The 26,497-nt window shown below is 41.7% G+C and overlaps 1 protein-coding gene across 1 annotated transcript; it reads left to right on the forward strand.

The window, feature by feature from the left end:
• Window positions 1-141: 141 nt before the first annotated feature.
• dnah12 (dynein, axonemal, heavy chain 12) lies at window positions 142-26,043 on the forward strand. Its single transcript, XM_049581918.1, has 74 exons — window positions 142-254; window positions 429-656; window positions 1,803-1,890; window positions 1,986-2,012; window positions 2,119-2,308; window positions 2,403-2,472; window positions 2,568-2,726; window positions 2,822-3,017; window positions 3,214-3,402; window positions 3,514-3,667; window positions 3,756-3,847; window positions 3,962-4,140; window positions 4,237-4,372; window positions 4,469-4,594; window positions 4,684-4,818; window positions 5,865-6,058; window positions 6,140-6,380; window positions 6,487-6,672; window positions 6,777-6,977; window positions 7,133-7,327; window positions 7,428-7,549; window positions 7,637-7,772; window positions 7,859-8,005; window positions 8,157-8,276; window positions 9,187-9,343; window positions 9,440-9,612; window positions 9,722-9,874; window positions 9,965-10,204; window positions 10,711-10,956; window positions 11,068-11,187; window positions 11,301-11,410; window positions 11,556-11,739; window positions 11,848-11,988; window positions 12,083-12,166; window positions 12,331-12,519; window positions 12,600-12,719; window positions 12,955-13,143; window positions 13,221-13,372; window positions 13,541-13,679; window positions 14,483-14,649; window positions 14,895-15,150; window positions 15,275-15,571; window positions 15,839-16,017; window positions 16,200-16,392; window positions 16,553-16,714; window positions 16,825-17,019; window positions 17,294-17,427; window positions 17,507-17,669; window positions 17,780-17,860; window positions 17,951-18,127; window positions 18,230-18,361; window positions 18,465-18,554; window positions 18,692-18,832; window positions 18,931-19,172; window positions 19,253-19,400; window positions 19,502-19,647; window positions 19,768-19,982; window positions 20,071-20,263; window positions 20,563-20,755; window positions 20,869-21,041; window positions 21,606-21,746; window positions 21,885-22,043; window positions 22,168-22,463; window positions 22,537-22,790; window positions 22,889-23,029; window positions 23,144-23,281; window positions 23,361-23,594; window positions 23,678-23,866; window positions 23,974-24,077; window positions 24,162-24,366; window positions 25,084-25,221; window positions 25,330-25,421; window positions 25,519-25,586; window positions 25,738-26,043. The coding sequence occupies exons 2-74, from the start codon at window positions 445-447 to the stop codon at window positions 25,929-25,931; spliced, it is 11,922 nt and encodes a 3,973-aa protein (XP_049437875.1). The 5' UTR covers window positions 142-254; window positions 429-444; the 3' UTR covers window positions 25,932-26,043.
• Window positions 26,044-26,497: the final 454 nt, after the last annotated feature.

Here is a 26,497-nt window from a genome sequence, read left to right on the forward strand (position 1 = left end):
GCAAACTACTTTCCAACATTATATTTTATTATTAATGTTGTCTATTTGTATGTAATGTTTCTGGTTTAGGTCATAAACGTTAGCAGCTACATGACTAGCCCCGCCTCCCTCCCATGGTTACCATGTTTACTGTTTCTATGGTAACGACGCTGTTAACGTTAGTCTCAGGAGTTCATTTAGAGGCTAAATTGTGTGAAATAACTTTAGCTGTTATCAAACTTACCAAAGAGAGAAGATATTGAATGAACGACCAGGTAAAGTGACAGCTACACTGTTGTTATTCTCTGAAGTTACTACTGCGACATAACTTTTGCTTATTTAGGGTCAAACGTAGCTAGTTAGCTAACGTTAGCTTAACTAAGTTAGCATAGCGTTAATTACAATAGCCGTTAAGTTACGTTTTTTTTTTTTTTTGTGATTCTTTTCAGCATCTTGTTGCCAGAGATGGCTTCCTCCCCCGGAGTTTTCAAAGCTCCAGCAGTGAAGGGCATGTCACAGTTTCCAGTCCTGCCCCCGATTGAAGGCACGCAGGGCCGGAGTGAGGTTGAACAAGCCGTTGCAGCGAAGGAGGAGATAGCGAGGAAGTTAAAGGCTCAGAGGAGACTGCTGAGGCACAGAAGGAGTAAAGCGCAACAGGAGCAACTCCATATGATATTGTATGTTGTGTTTCAGCTCAGACATTGCAGTTGTTCTGTCTGCACCTCAATGAAAGCTGTAACTGTAAACAATGATCTCAGTAAGGGACTGTTCGTTATTTATGAGAGGGAAGGAGGTGGGGTAAATAGGGTGAGACATGTCAAATAACTGTTTAAGCACTGGGGAGTGGCATATGGATACCCGACCTGAGCCCGACGGGACCCATGGGAACCCGATAGGTCAGGCAGGGTTCGGATAACAAATCAGAAATTTTGCTTGGGTTCAGTTCAGGTTCAGCGCACTTGACATGTTGCTGTGTTGTGCTATGGCTTATTCAAGTGCTGGAATTTGTTATTTACCTGACAACCTGAAAGCAACACAGGCCAATAGTTACATTTCAGGCAGGAAGTGGTAAATATTCAGAATGAGCTTATGAAAATGGAGGACACTAGACAAAACTTGCCATCAGGAAAGTTTAAAACTGCCAAAAACCATGCAGGGATATTGGCGGTATGGAGGCATTTGACATTCATCTTTGACTGTGTGTAACAGCAGCCGTTTGATGGTCATTTACACACTGTCCATATGTGATCACGGTAAACAGACAAGCTGTAACCACGATAACTATGTCAGGTTACAAACTGCGTTGGGCTTGACTCGAGTCGGGTTCGGGCTTAAAAATCATAAAGTTTGTTGGAGTCGGGCCAGGCTCGGTTAGAACTGTCTTGCCCTCGGGTCGGTTTCGGTCAGGCGCTCTATTGTGGAGGGACTTGGGTTTTTTATTTTTTATTTATTTTGTATTTTTTTTAAAGAACACATGCCCTTCAAACTCGCAGTTTGGAGGCATAATTTCTTCAAAAATCTGCTAAATTACAACCTTTAGACATTTACATCATTGTCAGAAACTGTAAAAACAGAAATTATAATAGGATTTTTAAATTCACAACAGTCCTTGAACACATCATGTGCGACAAACACTTCAGTCAGGAATAAAACATAACTAAATCTGAGTTTAGGAGGGAGGGTCATGCATTTTCAAAGTCACACCCCAGCCATCCCCTTCCTCTGACAAATAAAGAACAGTCTCTAAACTTAGGCAGAAATCATGTAGGCCTAGGTCATTGAGTTCCCTGCAGTGTGACAGTTTGTTGACTGAATTATTACAGGGTGTCCAGAGCAATGGAGGAATACCGACAGAGCAAAGAGAGGGGAGCAGTGCGCAGCCAGTCACCAGAGCCACAGTTCCCACCTTCTGTATGACAGTTATTTAGATGCACACATTTTTGTTATATATCTATATAAAAATATTGCACAGTATAATGTGGTATGTTTCAAAACTTCCTTTACAGATGCTTAGTGAGGAGCGGAAACGGAGGGTACGTTTTCTTTTCAGTATTAAATTTCACATGTGTAGAGACTAAACTGTATTCATATGCATATCCTGCCTCTTTTCTTTTTTTTTAAATTTCATCCCAATTGTAGATGAACTACATGTTCCTGAAGCAGTGTGTAGAGAGCCGCCCAATCGCGCCAATCCAGCAAGAGTGGTTGGACTCCATTGTTGCCCGAGTCTCTCCCAAACTTAAAGAGGGCCCTGACACAGATAAGCTACTACAGGAGCTTTGTGAGGAAGTGAGCAACGACTTCCACAATGTGATTGTGAAGTACACAGGTAGTGCCAATTGTTTTTGTCTTTGTGTACGTGTATGTTCACAGAGAACATGTAGACAAGCCAAGTCTTATGATGCCATATTCACTCCATTTAGTGGACACAGTACTGAAGAATCCACAGACAGAAGGATCAGTCTCAGACGAACAGACAGCTGCCCAACCAAAGTGAGTGTCTAATGTACGCAAATGATTTCTTCACTTTAACTAAATAATGATTGGTTTATCTTTAATGCCCTTCTGTATGTTCCGATCTTTTGCAGAATTCTTGATTTCTCCAAGCCCTGGCATGATCACTTCATCCGAACCCGCAAAATGATAAAAGCAAATTTGTACATACTACATCCGGTAATGCAAACTGTCTTGGATATTGGCTACGTGACATTTTCTCCACTGGTCCTGGTTGATCTTTCAAAATGCAGGTAAGTAAAGACACCACAAATGCAACACACGGCTGCTAAAATAAGCACCTATCAGCGATATTTCACATTGATTTTTGATTTAATTTTGGCTTCAGGGCTTTGGGACCTGTGGACTGTAAGAGCCTACAGAACAAAATGGCTTTGGAGTGTAAGAGGACAGAGGATCGTATCATGAATACCTGGTTTCCCAAAGTCATCCACTTATTAACAAGTAAAGAAACACTGAAGGGAGTTAAAGAGGAGAAACTGGATTCCTTCTTTGACTGTGCGTCCACCCTCATCTCCAATCAGGTGCGAAAAGGCTGACTTGATTTTGAGCTTGAAAAGAGTCAGAATGAACAGTTTAATACTATTTGAATCAAGGTTATTTCACTTATTGGTGTGGGGTTTTTTTTATAAAATACATGGATACTGTAGCATTGTTTGTATGTGTGTTGCTTGATTAGGAATTTAGACTCACTGACATTTTTCTTTTGTCAATTCCCAGTTGAAATCCCTGCTCCAGACAAGTGTAGAGGAGTTTGTCAGTGTGTTTGATCCAAGCAATCACGACCGTGTACCCCTCTTTCGTATGACCTTGACATTTGATGATGAAAAGATGGAAATTTATCCCACCTTACAGGATCTGGAGGCTTCTGTTTTTGAGATTCTTAATGCCATCACAAACACTCTGCAGGTAAGGTTATGGTTATTAGCCATTTAAAGGAAAATTACCACTTTAAGGCCCATTTTTTCATTAAAAAAAAGATTTTGAGCTGGTACTGATTTCTATGACATTAATCCATAGAAAGTACAGATGGTGCAGTCATGGCTGACACAAGCCACATCTTCATTTGTGGATGCCAAGGTGGCTGATCACATCCTGACTTGGGCTCAGGTCACCGTGAAGACTGCTGTGTGCAAGAATCTAGAGGAACCTGACAAACATTTTCAGAACTATGGTGATGTTTTATAATGCAATAAATTCCAATCTTCAGCCCCATTGATTTTAATTCCATTTATTGCTGACTTTTCTGCTTCATTCTGCAGTCAGCAACTATGACTGGCTTGTCAATGGAACTGCACAGGCTCGGGTGGAGAAGTTCATAGAAGAGGAGCACTCTTTTGATGAGTACACTAAGGTAACAAATCATAAAAGTTAAATCATGCTGCATATGTTAAAGACCTATTCTTGCCCTGTCATCAGTTTCTTTGCTGATGACTGTCAATGTGTGTAATCTCACTGCTGTATAAAGCAAGTGGAGGAGTTTCGTCTTCTGTCAAAGGAGATTATCAGCCTCCCAGCAAAAGCCCACTTCTTGATGGTCCATCTGGACTGTGAAGAGCTGAAACAGGGGCTGGCCAACAAAGCCAAAAACTATGCTGAAATTCTTCTGAAAAAGCTGATCACCAGCCACAGAGAGCAAAATCTACAGTGAGTCACTTTTTTGTAACACTCTTTTACTAAACTATCCATCTGTGTTTAAAATGCTAAAGTGTTTCTCACAATGCCTTTTGTGTCTGTTCGAAGGATCTGCTCTGAATTTGAAACCATCAGCAAGAACATTCTGAAAGTACCAGAGAGTACAGAGGACATGGCTCAGATCACTGATCACATTGGTTTCAGTAAGACAAAGGGTATTGAAGAACTGAATGAAAGAATTAAGGTAAATAACCTGATGATGCTGTTGTATCTCACACCAAAGCATATTGAGTTATCTTATACGTATTCTAACCTGATTTACTGCCTCGTGTTCTGACAGGAAGCTTACTATCGACTCATCTACCTCCTGGATGTCCACATCATTGAGCCAGAAGATCTGGAGCTTAATACAACTGTCTTTCTCTGGCCGCAGAAATTACTCCAAGTCTTTGAGCTCAGTGATGAGGTAATGCTCTCCTATCAGTGCAGACAACAGTATATCATCATTGTTTTTTAAGGATGACCTCATTCTAGAAAGGCTGTGTCATTTTCCAGGTGATGCAGAAGGCCAGGCAGAAAGGGGAGCAGGAGCTGCTGGCTAAAAGAGAACGATTAATGATACAGCTGGAAAAGCTGGGGCGCAGGATAGAGGAGTTCCCACATTGCTCTGAGCTGGATATGATGCAGCAGGTACAGTGTCATTAGCACTATCAGATAACCTTAAAGAAATATGTTTGACGCTTTGAGACATACATGTATTCACCTTCTTGCTGAGAGTAAGATAAGACGATCAATACCACTCTCATGTTTATCACTAAAATATGAAGCTACATCCAGCAGCTGATTAGCTTAGCTTAGCATAATTACTTGAATAAGGGGTAACAGCTGGACTGCCTCTGTACAACCAGCACTTCCAGGTTGTCACTGTGCCTGGGCAACAAATAGTCTCCTAACCCACCTTAAAAATTGTTGTTTTTACACTAAAGTTTTTGTATGTAATAGTTAATTAGTTAGGTTTAGGTTTACTTTGTTAGCTTCAGACCCTGAATGTATTATTAGATCTGGATACTGGACCCCAAGATGGCGCCTATTTAGTCCAATGAGAATTGCTCTCCTGACACACACATCAAAAAAGTGTCTAGCTCACAGGTTTATTTCCATGGTCTGCCCCAAACTGAAAATGTACGGTAGTGTTTCGCTCACTGGCCCCACCTGCAAGTTCCTGCTAGGCCCAGAGACTTTTCATTGTGAAGTCACAGATTTTTAAATCGCTTTCTTGCCTTGAGGAGAGTTTTACAAATATATATAGCGCAGTGAATCTAAATATCCAAACAGAAAGAGTCATAACTGACCTTTTTGCAGTTCAAGGTGTCCTGTCAGTAGTTTACAAACACCTCTTTTATAATAGGGATCCATGGAGAAAGTGCATCTTGAGCCGCAGGGGAATTTTTTAGGTGTTTTCCACATTACAGTCTGTATGCTACGTTAAGCTATCCGCCGTCTGGCTCCAGCTCCATATGAAACAGACGGATGTGAAAGTGGTGTAGACTATAGCTCCAAACGAACTTGATCCTGAAATAACTTGATAAACATTAAAATATGCCTTTCAATTCCTTGTCAGTGTCAGTGTAATGTAAGTAGTGATCAGAATGGTATAAAAACCATCAATAATTGTATTTTAATGTGGTTTTACAATCAGTTGTAAGATAATTGTCTTGTCATTATGTTTCGGGCAGTATATGACAGATGTCAGAACAGTTCAGAAACTTCTCCAGGAGGCTGAGGAGGAGATTGTCCTTATAAACAAAGAAGAGGCCTTTTATGAAATGGACCAAACCTGTTACCCAGAAGTTGAGGTCATCAGAGACAGTATTGATCCATATCAGAAGCTGTTTGGATTTGTGCTGAAGTGGCAGCGAACAGAGAACAGGTCTGGTTTCAGTTTGATGGGCTGTTGTGTTTTAATGAAAATATATTTCCCCATATAACCTTTAATCTTCTTTGTGAATAGATGGATGGATGGTTCATTCCAGGACCTGGATGGTGAGAGTATGGAGGTGAAGGTGGATGAGTTCTTTAGGGAGATCTTCAAGATGCTCAAGGTTTTCCAACAGAAGCAGAACAAGGCTGGGCAAGAGATGGAGAAGATTGCTTTGAGGAAGAGGCAACGACCTGGTGAGGATGAACCGACACTGGAAAGCCCCACAATACTTTTGTGCTCCGCTGTTATGGAACAAATTAAAGAGTTCAAGGTATTGTATATAATATTTCACAGGAGCGCATTAATCAAGTCTTATAGTAGGTGAAGTCTTGTTAGTGGATGCTAAACCATTATGTGGAATGTGTTTGTATCACCAGGACCATATCCCCGTGGTATCTATCTTGTGTAATCCAGGCATCAGAGGTCGCCACTGGGACCAGATGTCAGAGATAGTGGGGTATGATCTCACTCCTGATTCTGGTACCACATTACGCAAAGTTCTCAAACAAAACCTGGCTTCTTACCTGGAAGAGTTTGAGTCCATCAGCACCGCAGCTAGTAAAGTGAGAACTCTTGAAATTTGTGTTGCTTCTTCAGAGTTTGATAAAAATCTTAATACTAAATCAATGTGCTAAATGTTATAAACCCCAACTATGTGTCTCGGTAGGAGTTTTCTCTGGAGAAGGCTATGCAAACCATGATGCATATTTGGGATGGCATTTCCTTCCACCATCAACCTTACAGGGAGACTGGAGTGTCCATCCTGACCTCCTTGGATGAGATTCAGACAATGCTAGATGACCAGATTGTGAAGACTCAGACTATGAGGGGCTCACCGTTCGTCAAACCTTTTGAAAATGAGATCAAGGTTGGGTTAAAGTTTTAGAGAGTTTATTCGTCTAATGATTATAAACAAATTTACAATTTGCATAGGATGCATAGGAGTTCTACCACATGGGAATAATTTTAACTTTGCCCTTAACTAGTCCTGCAGAGATTTAACTGTTTGTTCTGTTACCTCAGCAATGGGAGGAGCGTCTGCTTCATATCCAGGAAACCATAGATGAGTGGCTGAAGGTGCAGGCCCAGTGGCTTTACCTGGAGCCCATCTTCTCTTCTCAAGACATAATGCAGCAGATTCCTGAAGAGGGACGACTTTTTCAAACTGTTGACAAAAACTGGAAAGAGGTCATGAGGCACTGTGTTAAGGACCCTAAGGTAGTCAGCAAAAAAAAAGTTTATGGTGGACACATTATTCTTGAAAAAAGAACATTTTAAAGATGAACATTTTGTGTTACCTGATGATTTATAACCGTAGATTCTGCCAGCAACCTCGCTGCCTGGTTTGCTAGAGAAACTGCAAAATTCTAACACCCTCCTGGACAGCATCATGAAAGGACTGAATGCCTATTTGGAGAAAAAGCGTCTCTTCTTTCCACGGTAAACAAAAGATTTTGCAGTGTTTCTTGTGTCCAGTGCTTTGTTATTATCACATTTTTTGGTACTGACTGTCAATTCCACTGCCAGGTTCTTCTTCTTGTCCAATGATGAAATGCTGGAGATTCTGTCTGAAACCAAAGATCCACTGCTAGTGCAGCCCCATCTGAAGAAGTGCTTTGAGGGTATTTCCAAACTGGACTTTCTACCCAATCTGGATATTCAGGCAAGGCAGTCACACATTGTTATTGTTACATGACACTATGGTTGATGAACTTTTATTTAATTGTTAAAGTTATTGTTCTTGCCCAGGCCATGTATAGTAGTGAAGGGGAGCGTGTCCCACTGATCCAGCTCATCTCTACGACTGAAGCCAAAGGAGCTGTGGAGAAGTGGCTGTTGCAGGTGGAGGATGTGATGCTTCGCAGTGTCAGGGATGTAATAGCCCAGTCCAGAGTGGTGAGATCACTGTTCCCATACTTTAGATAGTAAACAGTGCTGTGATTTGTTAACTCTAATACCATCATGTTTTGTATGGATACACCTACATCTGAGGTTCCCCTTATCTGTGAACAGTAACGTGAGTCAGTGAGTGTGGTTGTACTGATAGGCCTATGCTGAGACTCCACGGAGCCAGTGGGTAAAGGAGTGGCCCGGGCAGGTGGTGCTCTGCACCTCCCAGATTTTCTGGACCTTGGAGGTTCATGAAGCCATCGGAGCAGGAGCTGATGTAGGTTTTTACATCTTCTTTATCTGAAAATGTTACTTTTTCGTTGGCTTTATAAATACTACTAATTGCAGCTAAAAGGTACAGTTAACCCCAAAATAAAGAATACATATTTTCCCTCCCACCTTTGATGTGAGTTGCCGATCATTGGAGATACCATCCGTAGAGATGTCTGCCTTCTCTCGAATATAATGGAACTGGTTTGCACTCGGCTTGTGGTGCTCAAAGCGCCACAATATACTCTTGAAAAACTCAACGTCAGCATCTCTTTCCAGAAATCATGACCTGGTTACTCAAGATAATCCACAGACCTTGTTGTATGCACTTTTATGTAGGAACTGTTTTCCTTCCACCAAACTACACCTGGCAACTGTATCACCACGCAAAAGGAAACATGCATCTACTTTACACTCACCTAGCACCACTGAGTTAGCTTTGCAGAGGAGGATATACCGGTAATTAATGTTTACTTTTCGCGTTGTCAAAAGCAGGGGCCTCTCATCCATGAGTAGATGTAGCTTCTGTGCAGTGATATGCTTGGCAGGTGCACTTCACTAGACACAAGGTAGTTCCTACATAAGACTGCTCACAGCAAGGTATGTGGATTATCTTAAGAAGGTAGGTCATGAATTCAGGATATTTTTAGCTACTATCTTCACACCAAAACAATCTACATTAATGAACAGCACTAAAACTAAGGGGGAAACATGTATTTTTGATTAAGGGGTGAACTGTTCTTTTAATGAATATATGTTTAGTGTTTTTTTGATGGAATTTTTATAGTGTAGTGGTACAAAGCAGTGATGTGTGTTACTGCTGACCAACATACCTGAATTTTTCTTTTGATGAGCATGACACCATCACAGTGTCACCTTGAGAAAAAAAATAGTAATAGGGTTTTTGCTCTCTGCAGGGTTTAAAGAACTATCATCAGCAACTCCAGAATCAGCTGAATGACATTGTGGAGCTGGTGAGAGGGAAACTTCCCAAACAAACACGAACCACTCTGGGAGCACTGGTCACTATTGATGTCCATGCCAGGGATGTGGTCTTGGAGCTTATTGAGAAAGGTCACTAATGGCACCAAAGACAATGTGAACCATAATTTGGAAATAGCATCAAGAAAATATGCTTGAAAAATAAAAGTACATGTCCGTTTTAAACAGGTGTATCAAATGAAACAGACTTCCAGTGGCTGGCCCAGCTCCGTTACTATTGGAGCAATGACAATGTTCGTGTTCGCATCATCAACTGTGATGTTAAGTACGCCTATGAGTACCTGGGGAACTCGCCACGTCTGGTCATCACTCCGCTGACTGACAGATGCTACAGAACACTGGTAAAATATCTTACAAATAGCCTGCTTAAACATTATGCTTTTTAATTGGAATAATGCTGAGTGATCATGTATTCTCACATTTAATTCCAAAGCTCTCCTTCTGTTTTAGATTGGAGCATTCTACCTGAATTTGGGTGGTGCGCCCGAGGGTCCAGCTGGAACAGGAAAGACTGAAACCACCAAAGATTTAGCCAAAGCTCTAGCTGTGCAGTGTGTCGTCTTCAACTGTTCTGACGGACTGGATTACCTCGCTATGGGCAAAGTAACACCAGCAGGAATATTCTTGACTCCAATGCCAAAACTATAATGCAAAAACATTTTTTAACCAATCCTTTGGGGCATTTTCTCACAGTTTTTTAAAGGTCTGGCTTCATCTGGTGCGTGGGCATGCTTTGATGAGTTCAACCGTATTGAGCTGGAGGTGCTGTCCGTAGTGGCCCAGCAGGTGCTCTGCATCCAGAGGGCCATTGAGCTGAAGTTGGAGCACTTTGACTTCGAAGGGACCATGCTCAAACTCAATCCCAACTGCTTTGTGTCCATTACAATGAACCCTGGCTATGCAGGACGCTCAGAACTCCCAGACAACCTCAAGGTCTTTAATTAATGACTTATGAATTATGAATTGTGGGTTGGCACAGGTACAAAGATGTTTTCTGTTCCTACTTCTGCTCTACAGAATTGATAATATACTCTACTTTATTTGATCCCAAATCTTTAAATCACTCCAGTTAGCTTGTCAACATCACTGTGATACATTGATGATGCTTTTATACCCCTTCAGTAGAGCACGTCTTAGATTTTGGTATATTGTAATATCTTAAATGTTGTACCCACTTAGTCATTATATCCACATTACTGATAATTATTTCTTAAAAATCTCATTGTATAAATGTTTTATTAAAGCAACGATAGTCAGCCTTATAATACTGTCATAATATCGATCAAGGTATTTGTTAAAAAATATCATGAAATTTGATTTTCTTTATATATCCCAGCTCTCCCCTTCAGTATAATCAAACATAATAGACATAATAGAAAGAAGTGTGTGAGTGTCAAACATTGGCAATAACACACACTTTCTTCCATGTCTCTGTGCAGGTGTTGTTCCGAACCGTGGCCATGATGGTCCCCAACTATGCACTTATAGCAGAGATCTCTCTGTACTCATACGGCTTCCTCAATGCCAAACCGTTGTCAGTAAAGATTGTGATGACCTACAGGCTCTGTTCAGAGCAGCTGTCCTCCCAGTTCCATTACGATTATGGCATGAGGGCCGTAAAAGCTGTTCTTGTGGCTGCAGGAAACCTCAAGCTCAAGCACCCTGATGAGAATGAAGACATACTGGTATTTGCGCTGTTTCAATGCATTTTCTAAATGTGATTTTGCCCCAGTTGTGTACTCCCCTAGTTTGCAGTGTTTGACCCTTTCACTTTTTCCACATGTTGTGACGTCCAGCTCCTGAGGTCTATAAAGGATGTTAATGAACCCAAGTTTCTCTCCCATGATATTCCGCTGTTCAATGGAATCACCAGTGACTTGTTCCCGGGTATCGCCCTCCCTGAGGCTGACTATAAGGTTAGATATGCTAATGGCATTACTTATTTGTTTGTCCTGAATGTAACAATATCTGTGTGTTTATTAATAGTGTCATGTAAATTATAATCAGTGTTTCTCCATGTCTTTGACAGCTGTTTTTGGAGGCTGCTGGAGAGTGCTGTAAAAATCACAATGTACAGCCAACGCAGGTCTTCTTACAAAAGATGATCCAGACATATGAGATGATGATAGTCAGGCATGGGTATGTGGTATTTCAATTTCACTGTATCATATTATGATAACCTGTTATTATGATAGTATGTATACATTTATCACATGACAGGGACAGGGCTTGAAAGGAATATTTGAAACATGATATTTTGTGAAGATATTCTTTTTTGTATTAGTTTCATGTTGGTGGGTGAACCTTTTGCTGGGAAGACCAAAGTGCTGCACGTTCTCGCTGACACGCTGACTCTCATGAATGAGAGAGGGTGTGCTGAGGCAGAGAGGATCATCTTTAGGACGTTGAACCCAAAGTCCATCACCATGGGACAGCTCTTTGGACAGTTTGACCTAGTTTCCCATGAGGTAGACCTGTGCCTTACATCCTCTTGTATTTATTCTGCATTACAGATAAATAAAAGATCTGTGTATTTACAGTATAAATGTATACTTTTTCCTTTTCCTCATTCTAAGTGGACGGATGGAATTGTGGCCAACACATTTCGTGAGTTTGCCTCTGCTGACACACCAGACCGTAAATGGGTGGTGTTTGATGGTCCCATAGACACACTGTGGATTGAGAGCATGAACACTGTGCTGGATGACAACAAAAAGGTTCATAACACACAGCAAAAACATTTTATATTTATAATTTTTTGTTTTTCATATACTTGAGTAAGATTGTTTTTGCTTCTCGCTTCTTCCACAGTTGTGCCTGATGAGTGGTGAGATCATCCAGATGTCGAATCAGATGAGTCTGATTTTTGAAGCAATGGATCTATCTCAGGCCTCGGTGAGTTAGATGTTTGGAGTTTAATAGATTATTTATCTCACTATCCTTTCTTAAAATTTAACAATTGCCTCAGATGCTGAACACTTTTGACTATCCAGTGGGAATAAACAATGTATCTAGCTTGATTGATTGATTATTCATTCGGTTATCATCTTTTGCTGCAGCCTGCCACAGTCAGTAGATGTGGTATGATCTACATGGAGCCGTCTCAGTTGGGCTGGGAGCCCTTAGTGATCTCCTGGATGAACAATCTTCCCGATACTCTACAGACCCTGGACAACCGCTCCCTGCTGCTGGAGCTCTTCCAGTGGCTGCTGCCACCTGCCCTCAGGATGCTGCGAAAACATTGCAGAGTAAGTAACCAAGACACAAATATCTGTAGAACATTTAGAAATGCAAGTTTGTCATCCTTGATTATGGTTTTTGTTTGCAGGAAGTTGTTTCCACGAACAACAGTAACACTGTGGTGTCCTTGTGTCGACTGTTTGAGATGCTGCTCACTGAACCTGTGAAAACGAGTCCTGAGGATAAAAATATTCGCACCTGGATCATGGTAAAAGGCCTGAATTATTTGTTATTTGGAATCAGTGTTGAAAATTAAAATCTTAGTTCAGTAAAAGTACAGAAGTATTAGCATCAAAATTTGCTTAAAGTACCAATAGTATAAGTAATCATTATGCAGAATAACCCATTTCGGAATCATAAATATTATTTATTCAAAATGTTTCCATATCAGTGAAATCACATTTTTGAATAACACTCCCGCTTGTCTTCCTTTATGATCGCAGGCAGCTTTTGCCTTCTCCTTGGTGTGGTCTGTGGGTGGCAGCTGTGACGCAGACAGCAGAGAGAAGTTTAGTGAGTTCTTTAGGGCGGCTGTGTCAGGAGAGACAGAAGAACATCCTATCCCTGCCACTGTGGGCAAATGGGAGTGTCCAATGGATGAGAAAGGCCTGGTGTATGACTATTTCTATCAGGTATTGTGTAGTTATATCACTCACAGGTGTTTCACTTTTGTTTGAATCAGTAAATCATACTATTATATCTTTGACAGTTTGAAAGAAAAGGCCGCTGGGTTCACTGGAATGATGCCATCATGAATGTCAGCCTGGGGGACAAAAACACCAAAGTGCAGGAGATCATTGTTCCTACCATAGACACAGTTCGCTACACCTACCTCATGGACCTCTGCATAAGCTACGGAGTGTTAGTATTGTCATTATTTCCTTAAATTATTGTTTGACTCCTACCTGTGCCATAAACTGATTTCTTTAAAGTAGTTCTCATTTTATTTTAAACTGAATTTATTTACATTTTATCTGATAAAATGTATTTTTTTTTTTTTCAAAACCCTTTTTCTGTCTCTCTGGTCAGGCCTCTCCTGTTTGTTGGTCCTACTGGCACTGGGAAGTCAGTTTATGTCAAGGAGAAGTTGATGAACAATCTGGACAAAGACCGCTATCTACCCTTCTTTATCAACTTTTCAGCTCGAACCAGCGCCAACCAAACTCAGGTCAGCATTTTGGAAGCTGGGATGCAAAAATGTCCTTGCAGAAATGTCTGGATTGCTAGGAGAATGTTATTAGATATAATAATCTAAACCGGGGCTATCATAAGTGAGGCCCAGAGGCCCAGGGGCCAAAGTTGGTCTGCCAAAAGATTTGAATTTGACTGTGAGATGTTTCTAGCAAAAACATAACTCTCTGTTTATGCTGTTTTACTTTTTTGTGAGGTAAAATGCTCTTTAAAGATGTAGGAACCCTTCTCATAAACTTAGCCTCGTGGGCAGTGTGACACTTAGCGCAGGAAGTCAGTTTGAGTGAGGTAAGAAGAAAAATGGAGATGCAGAGACAGTGGAACACAGATAGAAGGCTTCTCAATTAAGGTAACTTAGGATCCTTGTACCATTTTGCAAATTAAAAACACAATACAGTATAGTACAATAGGTGCTAGCCTTTGGCCTATGGCCCACCATTAAAGGGGAACTACTCCCATTTTAAAAATTCACGTTATTCCAATATGTATTCCATATACAGTGTAGATAATCTATAGAGCAGCTCCCGATGTAATACCTGATGACATTACAAGTTTGAGGCTTTCTTCTCTGGTTCCTGGCTACTCGCTCATGTTCACAAATATTGATTGAACTTTCCTGGGCCATGGCAACGTATTGGAATTCTTAATTCAGGTGGTGTTCCCCTTTAAATTTTAGTTTTGACCTGCCAAAGAAAAAATTGGGCACCCCTTATCAAAACAAACAAAGGGTAAATCTTTAATTTTAAATTAACTTGAGATTCTGTATTTGTTATCTTCCAGAATATCATCATGTCCAGGTTGGATAAGAGAAGGAGGGGAGTGTACGGGCCCCCCATGGGAAAGAAGTGTATCATCTTTGTGGATGACATGAACATGCCTGCTCTGGAGCAGTTTGGAGCGCAGCCTCCTGTGGAGCTTCTTCGACAGTATATAGACCATGGACACTGGTATGAACCATCCATTTTCATGTCATGTTTCAGCCCAATCTCAGATATTAGGGAAATACACAGACATCGCCCTCTTCAGTTGAAAAATGTGAAAACACCACTCTAGCTTTGCACATATACAAGTCAGTATAGTCAAGGTCAGACATTTAAGGGAACATAAACATAAGAAAAACACATTTCTGAGTGGAGGGGACTTTAAGCATGGTTCAGTAAACAGACAGACCTTATCTGTTATGCTCTGGCAGGTATGACCTGAAGGATACCTCCAGGATCTCCCTTGTCGACCTCCAGCTCATCTCAGCCATGGGCCCCCCTGGTGGTGGAAGAAATGCTGTGACATCCCGCTTCCTGCGGCACTTCAACATTTTTAGCATCAATGCCTTCAGTGATGACACCATGGTTCGCATCTTCTCCAGCGTGGTGGCCTTCTATCTCAAAAATAATGAATTCCCTCCTGAATATTTTACCGTTGGCAACCAAATAGTGACAGCTACAATGGAAGTGAGTCCCCCCAAAACACAGAAATATGAGGTGGATGTTTTTCATGCATGTGTAAAAGGCTCTTATCAATCATATCTAGTCTTTATCAATGCTTTAACATGTTGTATGTGTTTAATTTCCAAAGGTGTATAAGAAAGCCATGGAGAACCTGCTTCCAACTCCAGCAAAGTCTCACTATACCTTTAACCTGCGGGACTTCTCACGTGTTATCCAAGGCTGCCTGCTGCTGAAGAAGGACTCTCTGGAGAATAAACGCACTATGATACGCTTGTTTGTCCATGAGGTCTTCCGCGTCTACTATGACCGTCTGGTGGATGACAAAGATCAAGCGTGGCTCTACCAGCTGATGAACAGCATCCTCAAAGATCACTTCAAAGAGTCCTTTGAACAAGTGTTTGATCACCTTAAACAAGGCAGCAGAGTAGGATGAGATTCAGTTTTATTTCCTGTAGTGTCATGTGCTTCACTATCGTCATGTTTTACAGAATGTTATGAAATGCAGGAAGGAAGATAAGCTGCTTTGGCCTGTTTTCACTCCTCACTGCCCAGGATCTAAATAACATTTGATATCTTTTTTTGGATACATTCACTATATTTCTGCTCTACTAATACAGAATTTTCACTTCAGAGACAAGTGGGAATTTTTTTAAAATTTTAATTTATATCATACATTTTCTTCCTTTCTCAGTTGGTTGAGGAAGACATGCGGAACCTTCTGTTTGGTGACTACATGAACCCTGACCTGGAGGATGATGAGCGCTTGTACGCTGAGGTGCCCTCGATGGAAAGCTTTTCTCAAGTGGTGGAGTTGTGTCTTCAGGAATACAACCAAATGCACAAGAATCGCATGAACCTCGTCATCTTCCGGTAAACAGCTTTGATATTGATTGTCAATTCAACAACATGCTCCACAAAAATATTGGTCCGAAGCTGTTAGTTATCTCATTAATAAAAACAAAATCATAAAATAAGATCAGTTTTGTGAAATTTATAACTGTCTTCGCATGGAAACTTGATTAACTGAGAAAAAAAATGTCGCCACTACGTAGCTATGTCCTGGAGCACCTGTCCCGTATCAGCCGTGTGTTGAAGCAGCCACGAGGTAATGCTCTACTCGTGGGAGTGGGAGGCAGCGGACGTCAGTCTATAACTCGTCTGGCCACATCCATGGCTCACATGACCATGTTCCAGCCTGAGATCTCTAAGAGTTATGGGATAACTGAGTGGAGAGACGACCTCAAGGTCAGCGTCGTGGTTTAGGGCAGACTTTTGTGTCCTTTAATTCTAATGCATCACATGTATTTTTTTCCATTTTTAACTGTGCTTGCAGTTCTTTTGCATTTTCAAACAATTGTGGAGGATTTCAACAATACCCTGTCTCCCTGCTTTAATTTTGTTTTAGATGCTGCTAAAAAATGCTGGATTAAAAGGTCAGAAGACCGTGTTCCTGCTCACTGATGCTCAGATCAAAGATGAGGCTTTTCTAGAAGACGTGGATAGCATTCTGAACACCGGGGAGGTGCCCAATCTGTTTGCAATAGACGAGAAGCAAGAGATCATAGAGGTAGGCTGTCACAAACTGTATGTATACATTTATAATGCAATGTATACCTTGTATAAAAGACATACTCATTTATGTTTCATATTACTCTCACTTCATCTCTGTTTATCCAGACAGTACGACCCATTGCTCAGGCTGGTAATAAGAATCTGGAGTTGAGTCCTTTGACTCTGTTCGCTTTCTTCGTGGCACGCTGTAGAGAGAACCTGCACATTGTTGTGGCCTTCAGTCCTATCGGAGACGCCTTTCGAAATCGCCTGCGCCAATTTCCATCTCTTATCAACTGCTGTACCATTGACTGGTTCCAGGTACTGTATAGGCATTTGGAAGGGCGTGATTGCTTGTACTTTGTATTTTGTCTTGCGCAAAATGTACCATATGATAGATGATAGTGACAGTGTGTCAGTCAATCAGACAGTTACTGTACTGTAGTCATGTGTGCTTCCTGGACCAGAGATGACATAGAAAAAAAGAGACATAGATTAGTTTATTGATGCTATTATCAGCAGTGTCAGCAGTCTGTCTTTGCATGCTCTCGCCTTAGTTGCTATCCCCACTGTCCTTTCATCTCTGCTCTGACAGCCATGGCCAGAGGAGGCTCTTGAACGAGTAGCCAACTCCTTCCTGGAGTCACTGGAGATGAGTGAAAATGAGAGGCAGGAGGTCGTACCCATCTGCAAAACGTTCCATACATCTGCCAAACAGCTCTCACAGAGGTAAGACACTTGGTTATTTATTACTTGTATATTTAATGGTAGAGCAAAGTCCTTGATCTCGCTGTTGTTTTCATCGCAGATTCCTGTCTGAGCTGGGTCGCCATAATTATGTGACCCCCACGTCCTACCTCGAGCTGATTGAAGCTTTCCGTCTGCTGCTCACTCAGAAAAGAGACACTGTCATGAAAGCAAAACTCAGGTATACCAACGGTCTGGACAAACTAGCCTTTGCTGAATCTCAGGTACATGCAGCTCATTTTTTGCAGGAATTTGATTGTTTTTTTTCTACTTCTTTTTAAATTACAAAACATTGTAAATACAGTTATTTAACTCATTTGATGTTTCTCTGCAGGTTGGTGAAATGAAGAAGGAACTTGTAGACCTGCAGCCCAAACTGGAACAGGCAAAGATAGACAACAACAAAATGATGAAGGTGAATATCTTAATTCAGCCTCAGCATCAACCTAGAGTACCAGTGTATATGAATGAACTGAATGTAATTGTTTAATGTTGTGACTCTCAGGTGATTGAAGTGGAATCTGTAGAGGTGGAAGCCAAAAGTAAAGTTGTGCGTGTCGACGAGGAGGCAGCAACTATAAAAGCCAATGAGGCTCAGGCTCTGAAGAACGAGTGTGAGAGTGACTTGGCTGAGGCCATCCCTGCCCTGGAGGCCGCTCTGTCAGCCTTGGACACTTTGAAGGTGAGCAGACTTCAACTGCACTGCTTCACTGCACCAAGTTTAGCCACTCAATCCAGCACAGTTTAGACAGTTGAGTAAGTTGAGCTGCCTGTTTCGTTTCAGCCCTCTGATGTCACAATTGTGAAGTCGATGAAAAATCCTCCTTCGGGGGTGAAGCTGGTGATGTCTGCTGTGTGTGTGATGAAGGAGATCAAACCAGATAAGATAGCTGACCCAGCTGGAACTGGAAAAAAGGTTAGACTGAAGAAAAAATGTCTTATAAAGATATCATGATTGTTTGCCAAAAGCATTTTATCATTACAACTAATTTGAGTAACATGTTTTCTCTGTTGTCCAGGTTTTAGACTACTGGGGTCCAAGCAAGAAGCTGCTGGGTGATATGAACTTTTTACGAGATCTTAAAGAATATGACAAGGACAATATTCCTGTGAGTGTGAAGCTACATTAAATAATGGAAATAGACACATTCTTTGTTTGGGTGTTGTCTGTTTCCACTTCATTTATTTTTTTTCTAAACACTTACAGTTGTGTTTTGCTCTGACTAACTCCTCTATTTCTTTTCAGGTCTCTGTGATGCAAAAAATCCGTAATGAGTACATGACTAATCCTGACTTTGACCCAAGTATAGTGGCCAAAGCCTCCTCTGCAGCAGAGGGCCTGTGCAAGTGGATCAAAGCAATGGAGGTGTATGACAGGGTGGCAAAGGTGCAGTAATGTTTCTAGCTTTGCGTGAGTCCTCTTTCTTAATATACATGCATGCATACTTCACTTATTCTTTGAGCTCAACCACTCTTTGGTTGTAGGTCGTGGCTCCTAAGAAGGCCAATCTCGCAGAGGCGCAGGAGTCCCTTGCCACTACCATGGCCCTACTCGACCAGAAAAGAGCTGAGCTAAAGGAGGTCGAGGACCGTTTGGCTGCCCTTCAGAAAACCTTTGAGGAGAAGACACAAGAGAAGGCCCAGCTGGAGTTTCAGGTGGATTTGTGTGCTAGAAAGTTGGAGAGGGCCGAGAAACTCATTGGTGGTCTGGGTGGAGAGAAGACCAGGTCAGGATTCTGTTTTTTATTATTTTCTACAAATAGGGTAATTACAGTATGCCACTGACTGAATTAATTTCTGTCTTTAGATGGTCAAAGGCAGCAGATGACCTGCAGAGCACGTACGACAACCTGACTGGGGATGTTCTCATCTCCGCTGGTGTCATCGCCTACCTGGGGGCCTTCACTGCTGGCTTCAGACAGGAATGCACCAAGTTGTGGACCAAGCTCTGCCAAGTAACAGTCCTCTGGTTCTGTACTCATACTTTTTTTTGTCAGTTTCTTTGAAATATTTAACTGCTTGATATCTTTCTTTTCACCTACCTTGATGTCTCTAGTCCAAGAACATTCCATCAGCAGATGACTTCTCTCTCAGTAAGACTCTTGGAGATCCCATCAAGATCAGGGCCTGGAACATCGCAGGCCTTCCCAGTGACTCTTTCTCTATTGATAATGGTGTCATTGTCAGCAATTCACGTAGATGGTGAGTCCATATTGCTGAAAAATTGTTTTAAAGTTAAGTTAAACCTTAAAGGAAATATTAAGAAAACGTGTACAATTTAACCCATGTTTAATCTCATCCCTCGTGTTTGTGTTTTCGTAGGCCCTTGATGATTGACCCTCAGGGTCAGGCCAACAAGTGGGTAAAGAATTCAGAGAAAGAAAACAACCTGAGTGTGATCAAATTAACAGACGGGGACTACATGCGAACTTTGGAGAATTGTATTCAATTTGGAACACCCTTGCTGCTGGAAAATGTCGGGGAGGAGCTTGACCCCTCTCTGGAACCACTGCTGCTCAAACAAACTTTCAAACAAGGTGCTGTGAACATGAGATGGCTCTGAGGGTGATATTTGAATTTAAAACTGTGAAAATTCTAACTTCACTCATTTTTTGTTTCACCAAGGCGGTGTGGATTGCATCAGGCTGGGGGAGAGTGTCATTGAGTACTCCAGCGATTTCCGTTTCTACATCACTACTAAGCTGAGGAACCCACACTACCTCCCAGAACTGGCCACCAAGGTGTCTCTACTTAATTTCATGATCACCCCAGAGGGCTTGGAGGACCAGCTGCTGGGGATAGTGGTTGCCAAGGAAAGGTAATGATCATAAAATGGTCACATGGCATATGAAATCAAATAAAGCTTTTTTATGTAGCGCCTTTCATACAAAATTGCAACATGAGGTGCTGGACAATACAATGAAAATTATACAGTACAAGTAAACAGTAATTAAAGGAAATGACAAACAAATTAAAAAATTAAGATAAAATTGATTAAGAGAATAAAAATGTATGTCTTAAGATTAAGGTATTTAGAGATTGGTGCCTTCAGCTATACCGCTTAAATACTTTGCATCACTTCTTCAGAGCATACTTTCTGCTTCATCTGCTGTGCAGGCCAGAACTGGAAGAGGAGAGAAATGCACTAATCCTGCAGTCAGCTGCCAATAAGAGGCAGCTTAAGGAAATTGAGGACAAAATCCTGGAGACGCTGCAGTCCTCTGAGGGAAATATCCTGGAGGATGAGAGTGCCATTCAGATTCTAGACTCCGCAAAGATCATGTCCAATGAGATCAGCAAGAAACAGCAGGTGTGGGCAATGCACAAATAAGTCTTAAATGTTGTCGAGAGAAAATGAGATCCAGACTGTAAACGAGTCTAATCATTAGTAATCTAACTTCCCACTGTTTACCTACTCCCCAGATTGCAGAGAAAACGGAGATCAAGATAGCAGAGTCTAGAGAGGGTTACAGAGCAATCGCCAAGCACTCTTCAATCCTGTTCTTCAGTATCGCTGACCTCACAAACATAGACCCGATGTACCAGTACTCTCTCAGCTGGTTTGTTAATCTCTACATTAACTCCATACAAGACAGGTGAGTGAGGACATGAAGTGTATTCTTTTTACCTGGACCTGTACGCTCTGTCATTTCTCCTCTATTCTTACTGCTGTGTCACTCAGTGCTGAGAATCAGACAAAAATAGAAATACATGGCAAAAATAGCATATTGTCAATATTTTAGAGACCCCCCAAAACTTTCCAAATCATGTCATCGGGGGAGCTCATGTCTTATTAAGAGGCCAAGCTCTGCCTGGCTCCCCTGTGGTTTGTACCCTGCTGCAAGTGGGAGGGAACAAATTAAACTTTTTTTGTGGAGCTGCAGATGTGCCCTGGACACACAATGATGCATATGCATTTTTGTACTATGTCATCACAAGTAGCAATTGTAAACATTATGAATCTGTTTCATTGTACTCTAAGCATATTTGTCTTAAGTGAAAGCAACTAGTGGCAAAAGACTGAGCACTTTACTCAGTCTGCAGAGATTTAGCTAACATGTCTGCAGAGATTTAGCTAACATGAACTTTTAGCATAGGGTTACATAACTTTTAGTCTGTGTTCATCTGAAGCTTCTTATGTTTTGTTTTTTGTTCATCAGTAACAAGTCCAAGATCCTGGAGAGGAGGCTTCAATACCTGATCAGTCACTTCACCTATAACCTGTACTGTAACGTCTGTCGCTCTCTGTTTGAGAAGGACAAACTCCTCTTTTCCTTCCTCCTCTGCTGCAATCTCCTCCTGTAAGTGTTAAAGCTACTGCAGGGATATTGGTCACATAAATTACAGAATATTATTAGAATTTGATTTCAGCTTTTAACCACATGTTCATATGATGATACACTGTGTGAATTTGTGCCATCTTCTTTCATTCTGCTCAGAGCAAAAGGGGAGATTGAATACTCTGACTTCATGTTCTTTCTGACCGGAGGAGTGGGCCTGCAGAACACCATCGCTAACCCTGACCCCATCTGGCTACAGGACAAGAGCTGGGATGAGATCTGTAGAGCCAGTGAACTGCCGGGCTTACAGGGAATAAAGTAACAAGCAGCACTAACTCAACCAAAAAAGCTTGTTTTGTGACATGTTTACAACTTCACTGTCCTGTTTGTCATAAATTCCCTTTGACTAATGAAGTGAATCTACATGTTATTTATTCCACAGAGAGGCTTTCATTGAAAACCCACAAGACTTTAAACCTATTTATGACAGCAAAGAGCCCAGCAACACTCCTCTGCCTGCTCCATGGTGTGAACAACTGAATGAACTGCAGAAGATGATCATTGTTCGCTGTCTCAGGCCTGATAAGATAGTTCCAGCTGTGACTAAATTTGTGAAGGGCAAACTGGGAAAGAATTTTGTCCAGCCACCTCCCTTTGACCTGAGTAAGAGCTACCTGGACTCCAACTCCACCATCCCACTTGTGTTCGTGCTGTCTGCAGGAGCTGATCCCATGGCTAGTAAGTCCCTACAGTACCAGTGACTGACTGTCAAGGTTCCAAAATCATTACAAATAACAATGTCCCTCTACAGGCTTACTGAAGTTTGCCAGTGACATGAACATGGATGGTGCAAAGTTCCAGTCCATCTCTCTGGGGCAGGGCCAGGGACCCATTGCAGCCAAAATGATATCCACAGCTATGAAGGATGGGACGTGGGTGTGTCTGCAGAATTGTCACCTGGCAGTTTCCTGGATGTCCACCCTAGAGAAAACCTGTGAGGACTTCAGTCCAGCAACATGCCACCCAGACTTCCGCCTCTGGCTCACAAGCTACCCTTCATCCAAGGTAACGTTAGATGCATTTCATTTAGCACATGTGTATGAATTAGCAGCAAGACAGAGCTTTATTTTTATTATAGTCCTAAACAACCTTTCTGATATCAGTTTCCAGTGACCATCCTGCAGAATGGGGTGAAAATGACAAACGAGTCTCCGACAGGACTCCGACTCAACTTGCTACAGTCTTATTTATCAGATCCTGTTTCCGACACAGACTTCTTCAATAACTGCCCCAATAAGGAGCTGGTGAGTTGGGGGAAGCAAATTTAAGATTTGTATGTGATAGAAATCAGCTTTTGTTAACAGATGAAAGTTTATCATCGTGAATGATGTTCTTTGAACTTTGAATTTCTCCACTAGATTTGGGAGAAGCTCCTATATGGACTTTGCTTCTTCCATGCTCTAGTTCAGGAGAGGAAGAAGTTTGGCCCACTGGGCTGGAATATTCCCTACGGTTTCAATGAGTCTGACCTACGCATAAGCATCAGACAGCTGCAGGTATTCCTTTAGTATTTCAGTGACCATGTTTCTGCATCACAAGAATCTAAAAGTGCATTTAATTAGTTTTCCTCTTTAGCTGTTTGTGAATGAATATGAAGAGGTACCCTTTGAAGCCATAACTTACCTGACCGGGGAGTGTAACTATGGTGGCCGCGTGACAGACGACTGGGATAGGCGGCTCCTGATGACCATCTTGGCCGACTTCTACAACAAGGACATCATTGAGAAAGCTAACTACCCTTTCTCACCCAGCGGCGAATACTTTGCCCCACCTAAATCTATCTATGAAGACTACCTTGAATTTATTAAGGTAAAGCCACTTGAGATAACACACTTTTTTTATTTCTATATAATGACTTCCAACTGAGTAGCAATATCTCTGTTGTGTTTTAGGGGCTTCCTTTCAGCCAGCATCCAGAGGTGTTTGGGATGCATGAAAATGTCGACATTTCTAAAGATCTCCAGCAGACAAAGCTGCTGTTTGATTCACTGCTACTCACCCAGGGTGGAGGAGCTAAGGGGGGGGCTAGCTCTGGGAGTGACAACACACTGTACGAAATAGCGAATGACATCCTTACTAAGGTATAAACTAATCAAACCTTTGTTTCTGTTGGCGTTTCCTTCACCTAGATTGTAATCTGAACGCACTGCATCGTACATTTTTAACTAGCCCACTTTATTTCCCACAGATTCCAGCCAACTTTGACACCGAGGCAGCTCTCTTGAAGTTCCCAGTACTCTACGAGGAGAGTATGAACACCGTGCTTGTGCAAGAGATGGAGCGCTACAACACGTATGGACAAACAGCTCGGGGCAGAACTTGAAGACATACAGCATCATCGCCTGTATGACCTACTGTTTTCTTTCCCTCTCTCAGGCTGTGTAGTACGATCCGCGTGAGCCTGCAGAATCTGTTGAAGGCCATTAAAGGTTTGGTGGTGATGGATGCAGAGCTGGAGGCAGTTGCAGTCAGTCTGATAGTTGGAAAGGTCCCGGAGAAATGGGCCAAGCGCTCTTACCCCAGCCTCAAGCCTTTGGGCAGCTACATTACCGATTTTCTTTCAAGGCTCAAGTTTTTGCAGGTGAGACTGTTAGAAGGTCCAGTGTGTAGGATTTAGGGCAATATATTGCAGAGTGGGATATGAGATAATAAGCATGTTTTCTTTAGTGTATAATCACCTGAAAAGGAATCGTTGTGTTTTCGTTACCTCAGAATGAGACGTTCATATCTGCATAGGGAGCAGGTCCTCGTCTATGGGGACTGCCAAAACAGACAAACTGCAAAATGCTGAACAGTGTCAGAAAAACATTCATATTTAACGTAAACTTATTTATCCAGTGTTTTGTACCGGTTTAAATTACGGGATCTGTTTGTTTTGGAGTAGAAGAAACCTCTGTGGATATTCAGCTCCAACTTAGAACCCCCTGAACGTCTGGATCGTAAGTTATCAGAGAAAAAGGATGAGCACCCATTAGCAGGTTCTGAGCTAGTGGCCCATTAGTGTCACAGGAACACTGATGTGTAACCTGAAACTGCTTCATTCAGTGTTTTTGCACGATTTAATCACCTGGTCCATTTGTTTTGGGGAGGAAGAGACCTCTGTGGATAATTTGGCCCCTTGTAAAAACCGAAACAATGGTTACAATCTGCCATCCTCACCACTAGATGCCACTAAATCCTACATACTCTTCCTTTAATTAAGAACATTTAGATGAACAGGAGACAGACAGGACTATGGTTATTTATGTTGAGTTTGTCCCTCCACTTAAGTTTTCCCTTTCACCTTGTGTGCTTGTAGGATTGGTATGACACCAGTAAACCCAACGTGTTCTGGCTGTCTGGCTTCTTCTTCACCCAGGCCTTCCTGACTGGGGCTATGCAGAACTACGCCAGGAAATACCATGTCCCCATTGACCTGCTAGGCTTTGATTTTCAGGTCAAAAGATGAACACTTTGCAATCCCTCTGTCTCCACTTCAAAGATTTTCTCATAGTCCCAGGAGTAAATTGATCTGTAGTTCTGGTTTCATGATTTTCTCTTACAGGTTCTTCCCATTGATGAGTCAGACACATCGCCTGAGGATGGTGTTTACGTCAAGGGATTGTTTCTGGATGGAGCCCGATGGGACAAAGAAAGGTAGTTAATTCTAGGATTATTTTTAAAAAGATCCTTATAAATCATTGTAACAGTGAAGTGCAAGGAGACTTGATAAAACTGTTTGTCTCCCTATTAGTGGAGTTCTGGCTGAGCAGCAACCCAAAGTCCTGTTTGATGTGGTGCCAATCATCTGGATAAAACCCAGTATGTACATTGCCATCCTGGCTACACTGCCAAATATCTGACAAATGAAAAGCATGCCATTTATGTCTTCAGGTGTCTGTTTCAAACCTTTAAGTTTAAGTCATTTTCCTGATTCTCTGCTTCATCTCTTTGTGTCCTTCCCACCCGACAGCTGAAAGGAAGAGCATCAATCAGACTCAGGAGCTGTACGTCTGCCCTCTCTACAAGACCAGTGAGAGGAAGGGAACCCTCTCCACCACAGGCCACTCCACCAATTTTGTCATTTCCATGATGTTGCCCACAAGCAGGCGCCCTCAACACTGGATCAAGCGTGGTGTGGCCATGCTCTGCCAGCTTGATGACTGACTTAACAAACTGTTAAAGACTTGAGCACTTTACTGTAACACTTTAAACACTTTGAGGCCTTTTTTGGTCTCTCTTCCTTCACAATTCAAAATAAACATAACCTCTTTTTGTGACCAACTAGAGTGCGTGTTTCAAAACTATGGGTCAAGTATGTTTGGGGATAGCCTTGTAGTTCAGTTGCTGCTACAAAATACAAAGCCAGAGAGTTTTCTGTCATAATGTTCCCCCGAAAAACTGAAACTGAAAGGCACTTATATTAACATGGCAGTAACAAAATGTGCACCAGATGCACTATAACTTTTTAATGGAAAAGGATGACAACATACACCTTTAAATCCAAAGAAAGTCCTAAAGTGATTCCAAAACAAGTGTATAAAAAAGTGTGCTGCATTTGTTTTAAATATATTTCATGCCGCCTCCCCGAACACAACTTACATGTTAATTGTGTACCACAACTCTTACACTGTTACTAATTTAGGCTCTTCACTTTTGCCGTTTGAGTTTTTACACCAGTTCACAAGAATTCATTTCTGGCATCAAGCTGGGTAAATGTGTAACATGCTATT

The sequence above is a fragment of the Epinephelus fuscoguttatus genome, linkage group LG7, assembly GCF_011397635.1.
Source record: "Epinephelus fuscoguttatus linkage group LG7, E.fuscoguttatus.final_Chr_v1".
NCBI lineage: Eukaryota > Metazoa > Chordata > Actinopteri > Perciformes > Serranidae > Epinephelus > Epinephelus fuscoguttatus.

Excerpts from the sequence above, each read along its gene's own strand:
- dnah12 (XM_049581918.1), top strand. The coding sequence starts at position 445 with ATGGCTTCCTCCCCCGGAGTTTTCAAAGCTCCAGCAGTGAAGGGCATG. Across the intron at positions 2,013-2,118 it reads GTGAGGAGCGGAAACGGAGG|ATGAACTACATGTTCCTGAA; the intron begins GTACGTTTTCTT and ends TCCCAATTGTAG. Across the intron at positions 8,277-9,186 it reads CCATCGGAGCAGGAGCTGAT|GGTTTAAAGAACTATCATCA; the intron begins GTAGGTTTTTAC and ends TGCTCTCTGCAG.